The sequence below is a fragment of the Ranitomeya variabilis genome, chromosome 4 (genome assembly GCF_051348905.1).
Source record: "Ranitomeya variabilis isolate aRanVar5 chromosome 4, aRanVar5.hap1, whole genome shotgun sequence".
In the NCBI taxonomy this organism is placed as follows: Eukaryota; Metazoa; Chordata; class Amphibia; order Anura; family Dendrobatidae; genus Ranitomeya; species Ranitomeya variabilis.
The window spans coordinates 639,081,429-639,104,373 of NC_135235.1; the positions used below are offsets into that span (position 1 = coordinate 639,081,429).

Genomic DNA, 22,945 nt, shown 5'->3' on the forward strand with positions numbered 1-22,945 from the left:
TTCTATGGATTTTATTTCTGATCTTCCGGTTTCTCAGAGGATGTCGGTTATCTGGGTTGTTTGTGACCGGTTCTCTAAGATGGTTCATTTGGTGCCTTTGCCTAAATTGCCTTCCTCTTCAGATTTGGTTTCGCTGTCTTTTCAGCATGTGGTTCGTTTGCATGGTATTCCGGAGAATATTGTGTCTGACAGAGGTTCCCAGTTTGTTTCTAGGTTTTGGCGGGCCTTTTGTGCTAGGCTGGGCATTGATTTATCTTTTTCCTCTGCATTTCATCCTCAAATGGCCAAACCGAGTGAACTAATCAGACCTTGGAGACTTCTTTGAGATGCTTTGTGTCTGCTGATCAGGATGATTGGGTGGCCTTTTTGCCATTGGCCGAGTTTGCCCTTAATAATCGGGCTAGTTCAGCTACTTTGGTTTCGCCTTTTTTTTGTAATTTTGGTTTTCATCCTCGTTTTTCTTCTGGGCAGGTTGAGCCTTCTGACTGTCCTGGTGTGGATTCTGTGGTTGACAGGTTGCAGCAGATTTGGGCTCATGTGGTGGACAATTTGGTGTTGTCTCAGGAGGAGGCTGAACGTTTTGCTAACCGTCGTCGGTGTGTTGGTTCCCGGCTTCAGGTTGGGGATCTGGTCTGGTTGTCTTCCCATCATGTTCCTATGAAGGTTTCTTCTCCTAAGTTTAAGCCTCGGTTTATTGGTCCTTATAGGATTTCTGGGATTATTAATCCGGTGTCTTTTCGATTGGCGCTTCCGGCCTCTTTTGCTATCCATAATGTCTTCTATAGATCTGTTGTGAATTTGCTTTTGGCTCCCTCTAGTGGTTACTAGTTTTTTTACTCTGGTTTTTCTGTCATTCCTTTTATCCGCACCTGGGTCGTTAGTTAGGGGTGTTGCTATATAAGCTCCCTGGACCTTCAGTTCAATGCCTGGCAACGTAGTTATCAGAGCTAGTCTGCTGTGCTCTTGTCTACTGATCCTGGTTCCAGTTATATCAGCTAAGTCTGCCTTTTGCTTTTTGCTATTTGTTTTGGTTTTGTATTTTTGTCCAGCTTGTTCCAAATCTATATCCTGACCTTTGCTGGAAGCTCTAGGGGGCTGGTGTTCTCCCCCCGGACCGTTAGACGGTTCGGGGGTTCTTGAATTTCCAGTGTGGATTTTGATAGGGTTTTTGTTGACCATATAAGTTACCTTTCTTTATTCTGCTATCAGTAAGCGGGCCTCTCTGTGCTAAACCTGGTTCATTTCTGTGTTTGTCATTTCCTCTTACCTCACCGTCATTATTTGTGGGGGGCTTCTATCCAGCTTTGGGGTCCCCTTCTCTGGAGGCAAGAAAGGTCTTTGTTTTCCTCTACTAGGGGTAGCTAGATTCTCCGGCTGGCGCGTGTCATCTAGAATCAACGTAGGAATGATCCCCGGCTACTTCTAGTGTTGGCGTTAGGAGTAGATATATGGTCAACCCAGTTACCACTGCCCTATGAGCTGGATTTTTGTATTCTGCAGACTTCCACGTTCCTCTGAGACCCTCGCCATTGGGGTCATAACAAGATCTTTATTGCGGAAATATGTGGTACCCGTTGTTCCCTCTGTTGATCCTCCGGCCCCTGTGTTGGTTGACGGGGAGTTGGAGTATGTGGTTGAGAAGATTTTGGATTTTCGTTTTTCGAGGCGGAGGCTTCAGTATCTTGTCAAATGTAAGGGTTATGGCCAGGAGGATAATTTTTGGGTTTTTGCCTCTGATGTCCATGCTGCTGATTTGGTTCATGCTTTTCATCTGGCTCGTCCTGATCGGCCTGGGGGCTCTGGTGAGGGTTCGGTGACCCCTCCTCAAGGGGGGGGGTACTGTTGTGAATTCTGCTTTTGGGCTCCCTCCGGTGGTTGTAGGTGGTAATGCAGTTGTCCCTGGGTTGCAGTCCTGGTCAGGTGTATCTGCTGATTGCAGTTCTGACTGGGGTATTTAGGCGTGCAGGATCCATTAGTCCTTGCCAGTTGTCCATGGTTGTTGGGAGGTTTTGGTCCTTGTTTGGTTCCTTCTGCCTTACTGCCAAATCAGCAAAGATAAGTGTCCGGTTTTGTTTCTGTGGCACACATGCTGTGTGCTTAATAATTCTGTGCTATTCATTGTTTTTTTGTCCAGCCTTGATTGTGTCAGTATTTTCTCAGTCTTGTTGGGTTCTCTGGAGTGGCAGATATACATTCCATGTCTTTAGTTAGATTGTGGAACTTTTTGTATTATCTGCTGTGGAAATTTTTGGAAGGGTTTTAATACTGACCGCTTAGTATTCTGTCCTATCTTTCCCTATTTAGCTAGAGTGGCCTCTTTTGCTGAATCCTGTTTTCTGCCTGCGTGTGTCTTTCCTCTCCTACTCACAGTCAATATTCGTGGGGGGCTGCCTATCCTTTGGGGTTCTGCTCTGAGGCAAGCTAGTATTCCTATTTCCATCTATAGGGGTATTTAGTCCTCCGGCTGTGTCGAGGTGTCTAGGGTTTGTTAGGCACACCCCACGGCTACTTCTAGTTGCGGTGTTAGTTCAGGTTTTGCGGTCAGTACAGTTTCCACCTACTCCAGAGAAAGGTCATGCGGCTTCAAAGTCACCGGATCATAACAGGGTTAGGATCCCTAGGGTTAGGGTTAGTGTTTGGATCCCTTTATCACCTTGATGTTGGGGGGTGGCTTATCAGTGTGTATTCTTGTTTTTTTCTATTGAAACGCATGCGTTTAAAATGCAACCAAACGCATGTGCTTAAAAACGCATGCGTTTACATAGACAGCAATACTTTTTTTGCCGCAATAAAACGCATGCGTTTTTTTGCGGCAAAAAAACACCTCTAGAAATTACTACATGTTGCATTTCTGCAACAAAACGCAAGCATAGAAAAGACGCATGTGTCGTCAAACGTGGCAAAACGCATACAAAAAAACGCATGCATTTTTAATGTTAAATATAGGAAAAAAAACGCATGCGTTTCTTTGCGCTAAAACGCAGCGGCAAAAAACACAAATGTGAAACCAGCCTAACACTCACTTTCATTTTTTATTGCAATCACAGCTACACCTGTGACTGCAATGCACTCCCATGGCCTCAATACGCCTCCATGCGCATCCTGGGGGGAACATACAGTGACCCTCACATGTAACACTTGTCACTTCCTCACATATCATTAATATCTTCCTCAACAAATCGATTATGTCCTATGGATCCCCTTTCATTGCATTTTTTCCCTCAATCACAATATTCTCAGTACTAATACTTCTGACAAGAAAAACTGAAGAGGTTAGGAATTTTTCAAAATTTCCCTAACAACCATGCCTAGGTGAAGTGCTCAAAATTCACATTCTAATGTGGTTTCACACTGAAAAATGATCACTTTATTTTATATTACACTAGTTATTAGTATTCTCTATGCAGGAAAGTTTCAATAAAGAAAGTGTCAGTGTTTCTAATAAATTGTCAGTTCAGTGCATAATACTGGGGGATAAAACAAGACTGAGCACAAAACCTTCACAGCCTTATACACATCATAGTGTAGACCTCATGACACCTTCTCTCCATCTACCTTATGATCCTGAGGAACAGTGGGATCTTCTTGTTTAATGTCCTGTGGAAGAAGAGGACGGGGACATCTCTCTGGTGTTGTCCTCTTACCGGATAGAACTGGAGGAAACACATACAGGGACTGAATTCATTCTTTACATACAGATAATTATAGGCTGTGTGTATTTAGTCCTGTGTATTACCTGGTGATGTGAGGGGCTGGGGAACCTCCATCATGACGTCCTTGTACAGATTTTTGTGTCCTTCTAAATACTCCCACTCCTCCATGGAGAAATAGATGGCGACATCCTGACACCTTATAGGAACCTGACACATACAATGATACCGTCATCCCCCCGATCCCTCCATAGCGTTACTGTATAATGTCCCAGCATTCCCAGCAGTGTCACCTCTCCAGTCAGCAGCTCAATCATCTTGTAGATGAGTTCTAGGATCTTCTGGTCATTGATGTCCTCATGTATCAGGCTGTAAGGTGGAGGCCCCATGATTGGGCTCAGGGGTCTTCCCCATCCCTCAGACACAAGGGATTGACAGCGCTCACTAGAGGTCTTCTTCACTACTGTGTAATCCTAATTATGGAGAGACACATTAATAAACCTCACTACAGACATTCCCAGAGTCCTCACCTCTCCAGTTCTGTCCATCTGGTATTCCCATAGATAAGAATGATGTAATGTGACGTCATCAGAATCTCTCACCTCTCCAGTAAGCCGGAAGAGGATCTCTAGGGTGAGGTGTAAGATCCTCTCCGCCATCTTGTCCCTGTCCCTATCCATCCTTGTAGGGTCACTCAGGAGAATTCTCTTATATAGAAGATCTCCACTGAGAGGATCCAGTATTGTAGGGACCTGAATGGGGAGAAGATGACGATGTAACATCATAAAGATCCCATGTAAGAAATCTCCGGAGCTGTTACCGGCGTCACATGATCACTACATCCAGTCATGGCCCCGTCCTGCCCCCGGTATAACACACAGTCCCATTATAGTCATAGAGATTTATCACAGGCTCAGCACTGAGGGGGTTAATGTCCCCTGCCCCCGCCCAGTAATGGGGAATCTCCAGCACCTACCTCCACCTGCAGAGCCGCACACCACATATATGGCTGTTCTGTGCGCACAGGACCAGTGCTGAGGTCACAGAAGGGGAGGAGTCGATGGGGTCACATGATCAGGGGCCTCTGACTAATGGCCATTGTGACATGGTACACTGTTCTTCTAGGGTAGGGGAAACAGCTGCCATGAAGTGATGAACTTGATTGGCCAAAATGCTTCTGTAAGCCCTAATGTCCAAACATCCATCCACAGATAACAAAGGATCCAGGATGATCCAAGAAAAAATCCCCCGCCATTACTCTACCTCCACCAGCCTGAAATGATGACACCTGATAGATGGTGGCACAGGAACTGTTCATCTGAGGTTATAGCCCATCTGTGCCAAGGAAAAATGAGTGATTTCAAACACATTAGATGGACAACAGTCCTGTAGTCAGTTAAAATTTACAACACTGTGCACTACCTACAATCATGGCCGCCATGAGGGCATTACTGCCCTGACTGGCATATGGGGCCTGGTGGGCAGAGGGGGCCCGCATCAGGCCCTGTCTCATCTGCCCATCGAGCCCGGCCCCGGGCTCGGAGACGCAGGTTCTATTGTTTTGAGGGCCCGCAAGGCAATAGTTAAAGCCACCAGCCAATCGGAGGCTGGCAGCTGACGTCAGCACGCACGTCACCGGCGTATGACGTCATTGTCATTCGCCGTCGAGTCCGCACTGAAATGTCTGGGATGGACGTCGGTGCTGGAGCCCGGCCAGGTAAGAAGAAAGTGGGGGTTTTTTTACACTGAATGCGGCAAGCCCGGGGCAGATTGGAGACACAGAAGGCAGAATAAAGAAAACACAGGGGGCAGAATGAAGAAAACACAGGGGGCAGAATGAAGACAACACAGGGGGCAGAATGAAGAAAACACAGGGGGCAGAATGAAAACAACACGGGGCAGAATGAAGAAAACACAGGGGGCAGAATGAAGAAAACACAGGGGGCAGAATGAAAAAAACACAAGGGGGGGCTGAATGAAGAAAACACAGGGGGCAGAATGAAGAAAACACAAGGGGCAGAATAAAGAAAACACAGGGGGCAGAATGAAGAAAACACAAGGGGCAGAATGAAGAAAACACAAGGGGCAGAATGAAGAAAACACAGGGGGGAGAATGAAGAAAACACAGGGGGGAGAATGAAGAAAACAGGGGGCAGAATGAAAAAATACACAGGGGGGCAGAATGAAAACAGGGGGCAGAATAAAGAAAACACAGGGGGCAGAATGAAGAAAACACAGGGGGCAGAATGAAGAAAACACAGGGGGCAGAATGAAGAAAACACAGGGGGCAGAATGAAGAAAACACAGGGGGCAGAATGAAGACAACACAGGGGGCAGAATGAAGAAAACACAGGGGGCAGAATGAAGAAAACACAAGGGGCAGAATGAAGAAAACACAAGGGGCAGAATGAAGACAACACAGGGGGAAGAATGAAGAAAACACTGATGGCAGAATGAAAACAACACGGGGCAGAATAAAAACACGGGGCAGAATGAAAACAACACAGGGGGCAGAATGAAGAAAACACAGGGGGCAGAATGAAGAAAACACAAGGGGCAGAATAAAGAAAACACAGGGGGCAGAATGAAGAAAACACAAGGGGCAGAATGAAGAAAACACAAGGGGCAGAATGAAGAAAACACAAGGGGCAGAATGAAGAAAACACAGGGGGGAGAATGAAGAAAACAGGGGGCAGAATGAAAAAATACACAGGGGGGCAGAATGAAAACAGGGGGCAGAATAAAGAAAACACAGGGGGCAGAATGAAGAAAACACAGGGGGCAGAATGAAGAAAACACAGGGGGCAGAATGAAGAAAACACAGGGGGCAGAATGAAGAAAACACAGGGGGCAGAATGAAGAAAACACAGGGGGCAGAATGAAGAAAACACAGGGGGCAGAATGAAGACAACACAGGGGGCAGAATGAAGAAAACACAGGGGGCAGAATGAAGAAAACACAGGGGGCAGAATGAAGAAAACACAAGGGGCAGAATGAAGAAAACACAAGGGGCAGAATGAAGACAACACAGGGGGAAGAATGAAGAAAACACTGATGGCAGAATGAAAACAACACGGGGCAGAATAAAAACACGGGGCAGAATGAAAACAACACAGGGGCAGAATGAAGAAAACACAGGGGGCAGAATGAAGAAAACACAGGGGGCAGAATGAAGAAAACACAGGGGGCAGAATGAAGAAAACACAGGGGGCAGAATGAAGAAAACAGGGGGGAGAATGAAGAAAACACGGGGCAGAATGAAGAAAACACGGGGCAGAATGAAGAAAACACAGGGGGCAGAATGAAGAAAACACCGGGAGCAGAATTAAAACACGGGGCAGAATGAAGACAACATAGGGGGCAGAATGAAGACAACATAGGGGCAGAATGAAGACAACACAGGGGGAAGAATGAAAACAACACGGGGCAGAATGAAAACACGGGGCAGAATGAAAACAACACAGGGGGCAGAATGAAGACAACACAGGGGGCAGAATGAAGACAGCACAGGGGGGCAGAATTAAAACATGGGGCAGGAATGGAAACAACACAGGGGCAGAATGAAAACAACACGAGCAGAATGAAAACAGCACAGGGGGCAGAATGAAAACACGGGGCAGGAATGGAAACAACACGGGCAGAATGAAAACACGGGGGCAGAATGAAAACACAGGGCAGGAATGGAAACAACACATGGGGCAGAATGAAAACAATACAGGGCAGAATGAAAACACAGGGGGCAGGAATGGAAACACAGGGGCATAATTAAAACAACATAGGGGCAGAATGAAAATAACACGGGGCAGAATGAAAACACGGAGGGCAGAATGAAAACACGGGGCAGAATGAAAACAACATATGAGGCAGAATGAAAACACGGGGCAGGAATGGAAACAACACAGGGGGCAGAATGAAGAAAACACAGGGGGCAGAATGAAGAAAACACAGGGGTCAGAATGAAAAAAAACACAGGGGGGCAGAATGAAAACAGGGGGCAGAATAAAGAAAACACAGGGGGCAGAATGAAGACAACACAGGGGGAAGAATGAAAACACAGGGGGCAGAATGAAGAAAACACCGATGGCAGAATGAAAACAACACGGGGCAGAATAAAAACACGGGGCAGAATGAAAACAACACGGGGGCAGAATGAAGAAAACACAGGGGGCAGAATGAAGAAAACACAGGGGGCAGAATGAAGAAAACAGGGGGGAGAATGAAGAAAACACGGGGCAGAATGAAGAAAACACAGGGGGCAGAATGAAGAAAACACAGGGGGCAGAATGAAGAAAACACAGGGGGCAGAATGAAGAAAACACAGGGGGCAGAATGAAGAAAACATCGGGAGCAGAATTAAAACACGGGGCAGAATGAAGACAACATAGGGGGCAGAATGAAGACAACATAGGGGCAGAATGAAGACAACACAGGGGGAAGAATGAAAACAACACGGGGCAGAATGAAAACACGGGGCAGAATGAAAACAACACAGGGGGCAGAATGAAGACAACACAGGGGGCAGAATGAAGACAACACAGGGGGCAGAATGAAAACATGGGGCAGGAATGGAAACAACACAGGGGCAGAATGAAAACAGCACAGGGGGCAGAATGAAAACACGGGGCAGGAATGGAAACAACACGGGCAGAATGAAAACACGGGGGGCAGAATGAAAACACAGGGCAGGAATGGAAACAACACATGGGGCAGAATGAAAACAATACAGGGCAGAATGAAAACACAGGGGGCAGGAATGGAAACACAGGGGCATAATTAAAACAACATAGGGGCAGAATGAAGACAACACAGGGGGAAGAATGAAAACAACACGGGGCAGAATGAAAACACGGGGCAGAATGAAAACAACACAGGGGGCAGAATGAAGACAACACAGGGGGCAGAATTAAGACAACACAGGGGGCAGAATGAAAACATGGGGCAGGAATGGAAACAACACAGGGGCAGAATGAAAACAGCACAGGGGGCAGAATGAAAACACGGGGCAGGAATGGAAACAACACGGGCAGAATGAAAACACGGGGGGCAGAATGAAAACACAGGGCAGGAATGGAATCAACACATGGGGCAGAATGAAAACAATACAGGGCAGAATGAAAACACAGGGGGCAGGAATGGAAACACAGGGGCATAATTAAAACAACATAGGGGCAGAATGAAAACACGGGGCAGGAATGGAAACAACACGGGGCAGAATGAAAACACGGAGGGCAGAATGAAAACACGGGGCAGAATGAAAACAACATATGAGGCAGAATGAAAACACGGGGCAGGAATGGAAACAACACAGGGGGCAGAATGAAGACAACACAGGGGGTAGAATGAAAACACGGGGCAGGAATGGAAATAACACGAGGCAGGAATGGAAAGAACACAGGGGGAAGAATGAAAACACAGGGAGAAGGAATGGAAACAACACAGGGGAAAATGTGGTACACAGGGGGCAGAATGAGACAAGGGGCAGGATGTAAGACACAGGGGGGCAGGATGTGAGACACAGGGAGGCAGAATGTGAGACACGGGGAAGAATGTGAGACACGGGGAAGAATGTGAGACACGGGGGGCAGGATGTGAGACACGGGAGCAGGATAGGAGACAGCAGAATGTGAGACACGGGGGCAGGATGGATACGATGGAGACAGATGGGGTGGTAGGATCATGGGACAGAATCATGGGGACAGATGGGGCAGGATCATGGGGACAGATGGGACAGGATCATGGGGATAGATGGAGAAGAATCATGGGGACAGATGGGGCAAGATCATTAAGGCTAATTAAGGGATATTATTACTGCAGTGATGTATTTATTTTATTTTTTGAGGATACTGTTTTAAATGGGGGGGTCCTGTTACTGTGCAGAGCGACACTATGTTAAGTAAAATTAAGTAATGTGTTCTGCAAGCGGAGCTCTAGATAACTGTGCTATTTCCTGCAGAGACGACCCCTGGCTGGAAGAAGTGATGGCGACCTGTGCTGGATTAAGATGAAAAGTGAAGCTGAAGGAATACACCTAGAGACGTCACTGGTGAGTCAGTGTGTTACCTGTACACTGACACTATACACTGTATGCTATATACAGCGGTCCTGTGTACAATGTCACCAGTGATCACTGTATTACTTTTACACTGACACTATATACAGAGCTCCTGTGTATAATGTCACCGGTGATCACTGTATTACCTGTACACAGACACTGCATACTTAGTACAAATCTCCTGTGTATAATGGCCCTTTTGGTGATAGTATTGTGGTTTTTTTAATTAATGATCAGTATTTTAATATTCAGTCACTATGTAGTGGTAATATGTTGTCCGGTCATGGTGTAGCGGTATTTGTTCCCTGTATGTGGTATTATTCGTCACCATGTGGTGGTAATATGTGGTCTGGTCATGGTGTGGCGGTATTTGTTCCCTGTATGTGCTATTCTTCGGTCATTGTGATGGTAATATGTGATCTGGATATGGTGTGGCAGGATTTGTTCCTTGTATGTGGTATAGGTCACTGTGGTGGTAATATGTGGTCTGGTCACAGTGTGGTGGTATTTGTCTCTTGTATCTGGTATTATTGGGTCACTGTGGTGGTAATATGTGATCTGGACATGGTGTGGCAGTATGAGTTCCTTGTATGTGGTATTACAGGTCACTATGTGGTGGTAATATGTGATCTGGTCATGGTGCAGTGTATTTGTCCCTTGTATATGATATTATTGGTCATATTAAAAATTGAAAAATAAATAAAAATATACCTAAATTGTATTGCATATTTTAACAAATTTTTAATAGGTTAGCATAGAGTAGAGCTCGGGCAAAAGAGTCTGCCTTGTTGTGGTGGCAGATTAGAAAAATCTTTTGGCTAAAACAAAAGCTGCTGGCTATATGTGTGATCTGGTGATGGGAACTGTTAATGTGTGATTGGTGAGAAGTGAAGTTTTTTCAAGAGAGAGCGGTGGGACTGTGGACAGTTTGAGGGGGTGGAGGCAGGGCTAGGGTGGAGCCTGGGCGGAGTCACAAGGGGCCTCGAAAATTTTGCCAGTATGGGGCCCCGAAATTCCTAGTGGCAGCCCTGCCTACAATTTGTAGTGCAGTAGTATCCATGCTATGCAGTGATGAGGCAGTGACCCAGCAACGTTCCAGACAAAAGTCTTTTAATGTGTTCACTTGACAGCATTAGTGTCCACCTCACAGCATTAATGTCCAACTCACAGCATTACACAGTACATGATATCCCCCGGATCGCAGCCAAGAACTATATCCTCCAGTTTGCAGTCAATAAACATGCCAGCCCAACTCCAAAACCAGTTGCCGTGGGCGACTGCACAGCTATGCAGCTATGCTATGTACGCTGTGAGTGCTTGGCATCACAGCTCCCCTGGCCACACTACCATCCTGTAGTCAGTTTCAAAACAAAAGTCCATCTGCCCTGGACAAAGAGCTTGTCCAAGACTAATATTCAGTTTTATTTTTCATTGCAATCACATTACAGGATTACAGGCGTAGTGCCTGTGACTGCAACACACTCCCATGGCCTCAATGTGCCTCCTTGCACATCCTGGCGGAAACAAACAGCAACCCTCACATGTAACACCAGTCACTGCCTCACATATTATTAATATCTTCCTCAACAAATCGTGTAGGTCCTATGGATCCCCTTTCATTGTATTTTTTCCCACAATCACAATATTCTCAGTACTAATACTTTTGACAAGAAAAACCGAAGAGGTTAGGAGTTTTTTAAAATTTCCCTGACAACCATACCTAGTTGAAGTGCTCAAAATTCCCATTCTAATGGTGTTTCTGAATGAAAAATTATCACTTTATATTATATTACTTCAGTCTGCAGTGTGTTTCCTATAAGTGAGTCCTAGAAGTGTGAGGATTACAGTAGAATTAAAACCTGAATTGAACCTGAAGGGAACAGAAGGTAACTGGCCAGTCACTGTAAACAATGTTTCTGTTTATTTTCACTCTCACCCCTATAATCTTTCATTTTATGCTACCTCCCCTAATCCCCACACCAAGTAAGGAACTGTTTATCTCTGCTTCAATCCTCCCCATCCATCTCACCTCCTCCTCAGAACTGTTCCTTAACCTACAATCCTCTGCCTCCAAACACAGACAGCCCCCTCATGCCCTCTCCTGCTCCCACCTGCTAACACTTTCTCTGCTCCTTCTCACTGCTGGTGATATCTCTCCAAATCCTGGTCCTCCTCACCACATTCCCACAGTCATTTCTACCTCCCATCCACGCTCTATCACAAACTTCCGTAACCTCTCTAACCTTATACCCATTCACCCAGCCCCCGCTTCCCCAGTCCCACTAACAGGAGCTCAGTGGAACGCTCGCTCTGTCTGTAACAAGCTTTCCTACATCCATGATCTTTTTGTTACTACCAAACTTTCCTTCCTCGTCATCACCGAAACCTGGCTCACCCCTTCTGACACAGCATCCCCTGCTGCACTCCCTTACGGTGGCTTCCACCTTTCTCACACACCCCACCCCAGCAGCAAACATGGCAGAGGAGTTGGTTTTCTCCTGTCAGATAACTGCTCCTTCACCCCAATCCCACTGCCACCCTCTGTTACCCTCCCTTCCTTTGAGGTGCACTCTGTACGCATCTACTCCCCCTCCAACCTCCAACTGGCTGTCATCTACCGCCCCCCAGGGACAGCCACCACCTTCTTTGACCATTTCACCACCTGGCTACTTCATTTCCTTTCCGCGGACATCCCCACTATCATCATGGGTGACTTCAACATCCCCATTGACACTTCCCTCTCAGCTGCCAATAAACTTCTATCTCTCACTTCCTCCTTCGGCCTCACTCAATGGTCTTCTACAGCCACCCACAAAGATGGTCACACACTGGACCTCATCTTCACCCACCTCTGCTCCCTATCTAACTTCTCTAACTCACCTCTTCCACTCTCTGACCACAACCTTCTCACATTCTCTTCCCCCTCCACTCCATGTCTACAATCCCCACCCCACAAACTTTCACACCCTCGCAGAAATCTTAAACATCTTGACCTACATTCATTCTCTGAATCCCTCCTCCCTCTCACAGATATAAGTTCCTTACACAATGCGGATGACGCTGCCGCTCTATATAACACCACAATAGCTGTAGTTTTGGAATCTGCTGCCCCACTTACACATACCAAAGCTCGCAAAATCAACAGACAGCCCTGGCACACCAGCCTGACCAAAGAACTGAGGCGAGCTTCCAGGGCTGCTGAGCGCAGATGGAAAAGATCCCACTCCAACGAGCACTTCATCATATTCAAACAGTCCCTCACTACTTTCAAGACCACACTCGCCACAGCTAAACAAACCTACTTCTCATCTCTAATATCCTCCCTGTCTCACAACCCTAAACAGTTATTGAACACCTTCAACTCTCTCCTCCGTCCTCCAGCACCTCCTCCCTCCCCACTCATCTCAGCTTAAGACTTTGCCTCATTTTTCAAGCAGAAGATTGACAACATCAAAGACAGTTCTGGTCAACAACCCCCAGAGCCCTTCCTCCCGACTTCCCAGCCCTCCACCTCCAAAACCGACTTCTCCACCATTACAGAAGATCAACTCTCCACAGTACTCTCAAGATCGCATCTCACCACCTGTGCACTTGACCCGCTCCCATTCCACTTCATCCCAAACCTCACCAGTCTTCATCCCAACCCTAACCCATCTCTTCAACCTATCACTAACAACTGGTGTTTTCCCCTCAAGCTTTAAACATGCCTCCATCACACCTATCCTCAAAAAGCCCTCTCTTGACCCATCCTCTGTATCTAGCTATCGCCCTATATCACTTCTCCCCTATGCCTCCAAACTACTGGAACAACACATCTACCTTGAACCGTCCTCCCATCTCTCTTCCTGCTCCCTCTTTGACCGCTTACAATCTGGCTTCCGGTCACACCATTCCACTGAAACGGCCCTAACTAAGGTCACCAATGACCTCTTAACAGCCAAAAGCAAGCGACACTACTCTGTCCTCCTCCTCCTCGACCTGTCGGCTGCCTTTGACACAGTGGACCATTCCCTATTATTACAGACCCTCTCATCCCTTGGTATCACAGACTTGGCCCTAACCTGGATCTCGTCATACCTAACAGACCGGACATTCAGCGTCTCTCACTCACACACCACCTCCTCACCTCGCCCCCTATCTGTCGGAGTCCCACAAGGTTCAGTCCTAGGGCCCCTGCTCTTCTCCATTTACACCTTTGGCCTGGGACAGCTCATAGAATCTCATGGCTTTCAGTATCACCTCTATGCCGATGACACACAGATCTACATCTCTGGACCAGATATCACCTCCCTACTAACCAGAATCCCTCAATGCCTGTCCACTATTTCATCCTTCTTCTCCGCTAGATTTCTGAAACTTAACATGGACAAAACAGAATTCATCATCTTTCCCCCATCTCACGCGACCCCCCAACGAACCTATCCATTACAGTAAATGGCTGCCCACTCTCCCCAGTCCCACAAGCTCCGTGCCTCGGGGTAATCCTTGATGCTGATCTCTCCTTCAAACCACATATCCAAGCCTTTTCCACTTCCTGCCGACTTCAACTCAAAAATATTTCACGAATCCTTACATTCCTCAACCAAGAATCTGCAAAAACTCTAGTCCATGCCCTCATCATCTCTCGCCTTGACTACTGCAACCTCCTGCTCTGTGGCCTCCCCTCTAACACTCTCGCACCCCTCCAATCTATTCTAAACTCAGCTGCCCGACTAATCCACCTGTCCTCCCGCTACTCCCCAGCCTCTCCCCTCTGTCAATCCCTTCACTGGCTCCCCATTGCCCAGAGACTCCAGTACAAAACCCTAACCATGACGTACAAAGCCATCCACAACCTGTCTCCTCCATGCATCTGTGACCTTGTCTCCCGGTACTTACCTACACGCAACCTCCGATCCTCACAAGATCTCCTTCTCTACTCCCCTCTTATCTCCTCTTCCCACAATCGTATAAAAGATTTCTCTCGCGTATCACCCCTACTCTGGAACCCTCTACCACAACACATCAGACTCTCGCCTACCATCGAAACCTTCAAAAAGAGCCTGAAGACCCACCTCTTCCGACAAGCCTACAACCTGCAGTAACCACCGATCGACCAAACCGCTGCATGACCAGCTCTATCCTCACCTACTGTATTCTCACCCATCCCTTGTAGATTGTGAGCCTTCGCGGGCAGGGTCCTCTCTCCTCCTGTACCAGTTATGACTTGTATTGTTTAAGATTATTGTACTTATTTTTATTATGTATACCCCTCCTCACATGTAAAGCGCCATGTAATAAATGGTGCTATAACAATAAATAATAATAATAATATTACACTAGATATTAGTATTCTCTATACAGGAAAGTTTCAATAAAGAGATTGTCAGTGTTTCTAATAAATTGTAAGTTCAGTGCATAATACTGGGGGATAAAACAAGACTGAACACAAAACCTTCATAGCCTTATACACATCATAGGGGAGATTTCATGACACCTTCTCTCCATCTACCTTATGATCCTGAGGAACATCGAGATCTTCTTGTTTACAGTCCTGTGGAAGAAGAGGACGGGGACATCTCTCTGGTGTTGTCCTCTCACTGGATAGAACTGGAGGAAACACATACAGGGACTGAATTCATTCTTTACATACAGATAATTATAGGCCGTGTATATTTAGTCCTGTCTATTACCTGGTGATGTGAGGGGCTGGGGAACCTCCATCATGACGTCCTGGTACAGATCTTTGTGTCCTTCTAAATACTCCCACTCCTCCATGGAGAAATAGACGGCGACATCCTGACACCTTATAGGAACCTGACACATACAATGATACCATCATCCCCCTGATCCCTTCATAGTGTTACTGTATAATGTCCCAGCATTCCCAGCAGTGTCACCTCTCCAGTCAGCAGCTCAATCATCTTGTAGGTGAGTTCTAGGATCTTCTGGTCATTGATGTCCTCATGTATCAGGGGGTGAGGTGGAGGCCCCGTGATTGGGCTCAGGGGTCTTCCCCATCCCTCAGACACAGGGGCCTGACAGCGCTCACTAGAGGTCTTCTTCACTACTGTGTAATCCTGGTTATGGAGAGACACATTAATAAACCTCACTACAGACATTTCCAGAGTCCTCACCTCTCCAGTTCTGTCCGTCTGTTATTCCCATAGATAAGAACGATGTAATGTGACGTCATCAGAATCTCTCACCTCTCCAGTAAGCCGGAAGAGGATCTCTAGGGTGAGGTGTAATATCCTCTCCGCCATCTTGTCCCTGTCCTTATCCATCCTTGTAGGGTCACTCAGGAGAATTCTCTTATATAGAAGATCTCCACTGAGAGGATCCGATATTGTAGGGACCTGAATGGGGAGAAGATGACGATGTAACATCATAAAGATCCCATGTAAGAAACCTCCGGAGCTGTTACCGGCGTCACATGATCACTACATCCAGTCATGGCCCCGTCCTGCCCCCGGTATAACACACAGTCCCATTATAGTCACATACAGAGATTTATCACAGGCTCAGCACTGAGGGGGTTACTGCCCCCTGCCCCCGCCCAGTAATGGGGAATCTCCAGCACCTACCTCCACCTGCAGAGCCGCACACCACATATATGGCTGTTCTGTGCACACAGGACCTGGGATGAGGTCACAGGAGGGGAGGAGTCAGGGGTCACATGATCAGGGGCCTCTGTGACTAGTGGCCATTGTGACAAGGTGCATTGTCCTTCTACTGTAGGGGAAACAGCTGCCATGAAGTGATGAACTTGATTGGCCAAAATGCTCCTGTAAGCCCTAATGTCCAAACATCCATCCAGAGATAATAAAGGGCCCAGGATGAGCCAAGAACACATTCCCGCCATTACTGCACCTGACAGAAAGGACACATGGATTCCTGCTGCTTGTATGAGATTCTGACCCACTAATCAGCACAGAAATCTGGACTCATCTGACTGCGCAATGTTTCCACTGCTCGGTGATATCATTTTTGTTCAATTAAGTTTTTACTTTCCATTTCTTTCAGACAATGGTGGCGCTGGGACTGGGCATCTGGTGCTATAGTTCGCCTCTTTTTTGTTTGAGTGTATATGAGTTGGTGACTCAAGGTTCAGCACCTGTTCACACTTAGTTAATGTTTGGATGTGACGTTCAGTTCACCCTTCAGGTGCTTTAGAGGAATTTTTGGAATTTGGAAGGGAAAAATAAACATTTAATTTTCTTTCACAAAATATTTTATTTAGACCTAATTTTTTTTACTTTTGCAAGGGTAACAGAAGAAAATGGACCATATGTTTTGTTGTGCAATTTCTCCTGAGCATGCCGATACCCCATATGTGGGGGAAATCTACTGTTTGGGCGCACGGCCAGGCTCGGAAGGGAAGGGGCGCCATTTGGCTTTTTGAATTTAAAGGGAACCTGTCACCCCCAAAATCGCTGGTGAGGTAAGCTCACCATCATCAGGGGCTTATCTACAGCATTCTGTAATGCTGTAGATAAGCCGCCGATGTTACCTGAAAGAGGAGAAAAAGATGATAGATTATACTCACCTAGGGGCGGTCCCGCTCTGATGGGCATCTCAGGTCCGGTACAGCGCCTCCCATCTTCATTCCATGACGTCCTCTTCTGGTCTTCACGCCGCGGCTCCAGCACAGGCGTACTTTGTCTTCCCTGTTGAGGGCAGAGCAAAGTACTGCAGTGCGCAGGCGCCGGAAAGGTCAGAGAGGCCCATCATGGAATGAAGATAGGAGGCGCCGGAGCGGACCTGAGACGCCCATCGGACCGGACCGCAGCGGGACCGCCCTGGGTGAGTATAATCTAACCTCTATTTCTCCTCTTTCAGGTAACATCGGGGGCTTGTCTACAGCATTACAGAATGCTGTAGATAAGCCCCTGATGACGGTGAGCTTACCTCATCATCGATTTTTGGGGTGACAGGTTCCCTTTAAAATTTGATGGAATAATTAGAGGAACACCACTTCACGTTTGAAGCGACCCTGATGTGCCTAAACAGTGTAAACTCCCCACAAGTGACACCATTTCAGAAACTAGACTCGTTACTGTACTTACCTAGATGTGTATTGAGCACCTTGAACCCACAGGTGCTTCACAGAAGTTTATAGCGTAGAGCCGTGGAAAAAAAAAAATCACATTTTTCTCAAATAAATCTTTTTTAGCTCCATATTTTGCATTTTCATAAGGGCAAAAGGAGAAAATGGACCCTAAACTTTGTTGTCCAAATTCTCCTGAGTTCACGATACCCCATATGTGGTAGAAAACTACTTTTGAGGCACAGTGCAAAGCTCAGAAGGAAAGTAGCGCCGTGTTACAGTGCAGATTTTGCTGCACTTGTTTGAGGGTGCAATATTACATTGACAGAGCCCGAGGTGCCAAAACAATAGAACCCCCCTTAAGTGACTCCATTTTACCAATTAAACCTCTCAATTAATTAATCTAGGGGTGCAGTGATTATATTGACACCACAGGTGTGTCATATAGTTTTCTACCATTGGGAAGTGAAGCAAAAATAATTTACATTTTTACCACCAAGATTGTGGGTTAGTTTTACATTTTCCCACTGGAAAATGGGTAAAAATGGCACCAGAATTTGTTCCACAATTTCTACTGAACGAGGCAATACCTAATATTCATACCTCCCAACTTTTGAAGAAGGGAAAGAGGGACAAAGGTTGCAGTGCGCGGCGGCAATTTTTAGGCCACGCCCCTGACCACACCCATTTCACAACTAGTCACACCCATATCCACGCCCCAACCACACCCATTTAGCACTGCTGATCACAATGTTTCATAAACAATAATTATAAACAGAAAAAAATACATTTATTTACAAGTAATGAATTAAAGTACATGCTACGCCCCCACTACTCAGTTTGTTTTCTGTGCCCACTCACTTTTCTTCCCCTTTACTGTCTCCTCACACTATTCCCCTCCCTCTGTACATATACCCTGTACACTATATATAAAACTACTACTCCCAGCATGCTAGGTCAGTAATCTGTGGTAACGCTACTACTCCTAGCATGCTGTGCTTGTAATACATGATAAAACTACTACTCCCAGCATGCTATGTCAGTAATCTGTGGTAACGCTACTACTCCTAGCATGCTGTGCTTGTAATACATGATAAAACTACTACTCCCAGTATGCAGTGTCAGTAATCTGTGGTAAAACTATCACTCCCAGCATGCAGTTTCAGTAATCTGTGATAAACTTACTACTCCTAGCATGCTGTGTCAGTGATACATGATAAAACTACTACTCCCAGCATGGTAAAAACTACGGAGTAGTTTCACCATGCTGGGAGTAGTAGTTTTATCATGGACTACAAGCACAGCATGCTGGGAGTAGTAGTTTTACCACAGATTACTGACACTGCATACTGTGCTAGTAATCTGTGGTAAAACGACACTGATGTTTACACCACATGACCCTGGACACACCCACACACCTCACTCCAGGTTGTAATCTTCTTCATTTCAGGAGGGCGCAGGTCAGGTATGGCTCCGATAAAAGAGACAGACACCACAGGACGGGCAGACCGGGCACCGTGTGAGGAGAATGAAGACTCCTCATCAGTGACTCCGAGCTCCTGCAGCTTCCAGATGCGGTGGAAATAGGTGAGTGACGTCACTAGAGGGGCAGGGTTCAGGTTCCCGACTAGAAAAGTTCTGACTTATCACAGTCATGTGACCCACATGTCCGTGCGCTCGCTGCTTCTGTAGTTTCTCCTGAGGCTGGTACAACCTCAGTGCAATGCGGTAAAAGTAAGATCCCGCTCGGGACAAAATCGGGACTGTCCCGCTGGATCCGGGACTGTTGGGAGGTCTGCATATGTGGCTGTACAGTACTACTTTGCCATACGGAGTGACTCTGGAGGAACAAAGTGCTATTTGCCTCCTGGAACGCAAATTTTCCTAGACTAGTTTATGGATTCCATATAGTAAAGAGTCTCTAAGTGGTAGAAAAGCAGAACCCCTTTTAAGTGACCCAATTTTGGAAATGATAATCCTTTGGGAATTTATCTACAGATGTGACGATTTTGACTTTATGGGTGTTTTGCAGAAACAGGCAGCAGTGGATGTTGCTGAGTGAAAATTGCAAACTGCCGTTGTAGTCACCAGTACGCTGTAGTGACCAGTACAATATGCTCAGCCCGTGCTACTGGAGACAGGCATCTGTAAATTAGGCAGGCTATCATCCCTATATGTGGTTTAGGCACACTGGTGCTCAGAAGGGAGGGGGGCATTTGGATTTTAGAGCAAAGAATTTGGTGAATTTCTTTTGGCGAGTGAGGAGTCATTTAGCTTTTCCAGAGCCTTTTTACCACCAGTAACGAGGCAGCCCCCTATATTTCCATTAACAGATAACAGATGTGAGTGGGGACTTGATTTTTTTGTGGATTGAGTGGAAGCTTTTGTTGTGAACATTTTACATAATGCTTGGGATCACATTTAACCGGCGCTCTACGTTGAGCACTCATTTTGGGGTTTCCATCTAAATCTCTGAGTGATGTGACAAATGAAACCACTGAGGGATCCATTCACTGTAATGAGGAAGCAGAGCTACTCTGGACTCCATCTGGCCTCTGTTCCACGGTTTCCTTTTTTTTCAGAAAAGCACTAAACTGTGGCCTACAGCACTTTTATGCAATCCTAAAAAGATGGACATCGCCTGATCACAGGTCCTATGGCGCCCAGTGATTCAATTTTTCCTCATTATAGGAAGTTTTCCACCGGGGGTTCTGTTGAAATCATGCATTTCAGAGATTTACACGGAAACCCTGGTGTAAGCGCTCAGCGCAGAGTGCAGGATAAATGTGTGCAGAGCCTTACTGCGATCATTCGGAGGCAGAATGAAAAAATCAACAGCATGTGAAGAATTGGTTTTATTTTTTACGCTGTTCCTCATGCGGTATAAGTGATTAGGCGACTTTATTCTTCGGGTCGGTGTGATTACAGCGATACCAGATTTATATCAGGGTTTTATGTCTGGCTGCTGTCACGCACTAAAAGACACTTTTTATTGCGAAAAATAGTTTTTGCATCACCATATTTTGAGGTTATAATTTTCTCGCATTTCAGACGAGAGTCATGTGAGGGCTTTTTTTTTTTGCGGGATGAGCTGACATTTTTATTGGCACTATTTTCGGACACATGACATTTTTTGGTCACTTTCTATTCCGATTTTTGGGGGACAGAATGAACAAGCACCAGCAATTCAGGAATTGCTTTTTTTTTAAAAAAAAAAAATACCGTTCTGCATGTGGTAAAATTGGTAAGGCAGCTTTATTCTTCGGGTAGGTACGATTACAGGAATACCTCATTTATATCATTTTTTTATGTTTTGGCACTTTTACACAATAAAAACTATTTTATAGAAAAAATAATTATTTTTGCATCTCTTTATTCTGAAAGCTAAAACTTTTTTATTTTTCTGCTGATGGAGCTGTATAGCGGCTTGTTTTTTGCGGGACAAGATGACTTTTTTCCAAATATGTGTACTTTTTTTGAATTTACATAAATACATGTATTTATTTGTAAAATATTTTTTTTTCTTTATTTGGGGTTTAAAAAAAAATATTTTTACACATAATAAATATTTTTTTAACATTATTACATTGTCCCAGTATGGGACATTACTATATAATGTCAGATCACTGATCTGACACATAGCACTGCTGAATAGCAGATCAGCGATCTGACAGGCAGGGAAGGAGGCTTCTCAGGCCCTGCTCTTAGCAGGCACTGACAAGCCACCTCCCTGCAGGACCCGGAAGGACCCCGCAGCCATCTTGGTGTCAGGAGTCTCCATGGAGACCATCAGAATGACTCGATCATGTGCACAAATTTCACAAGTGGATACAAAATCTTTAATATCATTAAGCATGCATGGCTACCAAAAGAGTCTAGAAATAGCTTTCTGTGTAGCTGTGAACCCAGGATCACCACTCAAGACAGAATCATGAAACTCCTACAGACGTTAACTTAAGTACACAGGCACAAATAATTTGGACCTTCTAGTAGCGGAAGGAGCAAATGATGGAACTTTAAGGATCTCCTCTTCCGACACCGGTATAGCATAGAAACCATAATAGCCTGAGGAAGAATAGAGAGTGGGGGTTTTGGAGGAGAAACTGAATCATGGCAGCCTGGTAAATAGTGTTGAGCATTCCGATACTGCAAGTATCGGGTATCGGCCGATACTTGCGGGTATCAGAATTCCGATACCGAGATCCGATACTTTTGTGGTATCGGGAATCGGTATCGGGATTAATATCAATGTGTAAAATAAAGAATTAAAATAAAAAATAGGGATATACTCACCTCTCCGGCGGCTCCTGGACTTTACCGCCATAACCGGGAGCCGTTGTACCTAAGAATGCGCGCTTGAAGGGCCTTAGATGAGGTCACTGCGCTCTGATTGGTCCGTAGCGGTCGCGTGACCGCTACGCGACCAATCACAAAGCAGTGACGTCACCTAAGGTCTTTCAAGCGCTTGAAAGACCTTAGAAGACGTCACTGCTTTGTGATTGGTCGCGTAGCGGTCACGCGACCGCTACGCGACCAATCAGAAGCTGCGGACGTCTTCTAAGGTATTTCAAGCGCTTGAAAGACCTTAGGTGACGTCACTGCTTTGTGATTGGTCGCGTAGCGGTCACTCGACCGCTACGGACCAATCAGAGCGCAGTGACCTCATCTAAGGCCCTTCAAGCGCGCATTCTTAGGTACAACGGCTCCCGGTTACGGCGGTAAAGTCCAGGCTGCGTCGGAGGGTGAGTATATCCCTATTTTTTATTTTAATTCTTTCTTTTACACATTGATATGGATCCCAGGGCCTGAAGGAGAGTTTCCTCTCCTTCAGACCCTGGGAACCATCAGGGATACCGTCCGATACTTGAGTCCCATTGACTTGTATTGGTATCGGGTATCGGTATCGGATTGGATCCGATACTTTGCTGGTATCGGCCGATACTTTCCGATACCGATACTTTCAAGTATCGGACGGTATCGCTCAACACTACTGGTAAAGCATCAGCCCTCACATTATTGGACCCTGGCCTGAACGTGATAGAAAAATTGAATCTAAAAAAACATTGACCATCTAGCCTGTCTTGGGGTTAGCCCACATATGTCAAACTCTGAGCCATGGGCCAAATCTGGCCCACAGGGTAAGTATATTTGGCCCAAGATGCTGCATACCCAATGTTAAAGATAGGTACGCAGGACGCATGCGGCAGTAGGCGG

General features: G+C 46.0%; 1 protein-coding gene across 1 annotated transcript in view; it reads right to left on the bottom strand.

The window, feature by feature from the left end:
* Positions 1–16,296, bottom strand: part of LOC143768155 (uncharacterized) — a 65,460-nt gene extending 49,164 nt beyond the window's left edge. Inside the window, exons 1-9 of the mRNA XM_077256843.1 lie at positions 16,269–16,296; positions 15,891–16,040; positions 15,582–15,761; positions 15,375–15,498; positions 15,194–15,291; positions 4,253–4,402; positions 3,944–4,123; positions 3,737–3,860; positions 3,556–3,653 (exon numbers count right to left, since the gene is read on the bottom strand). Coding sequence (XP_077112958.1) covers positions 3,556–3,653; positions 3,737–3,860; positions 3,944–4,123; positions 4,253–4,402; positions 15,194–15,291; positions 15,375–15,498; positions 15,582–15,761; positions 15,891–16,040; positions 16,269–16,295 — 1,131 coding nt within the window. The 5' untranslated portion in view covers position 16,296. The remainder of the gene's footprint in view (positions 1–3,555; positions 3,654–3,736; positions 3,861–3,943; positions 4,124–4,252; positions 4,403–15,193; positions 15,292–15,374; positions 15,499–15,581; positions 15,762–15,890; positions 16,041–16,268) is intronic.
* Between the last annotated feature and the right edge of the window lie 6,649 nt (positions 16,297–22,945).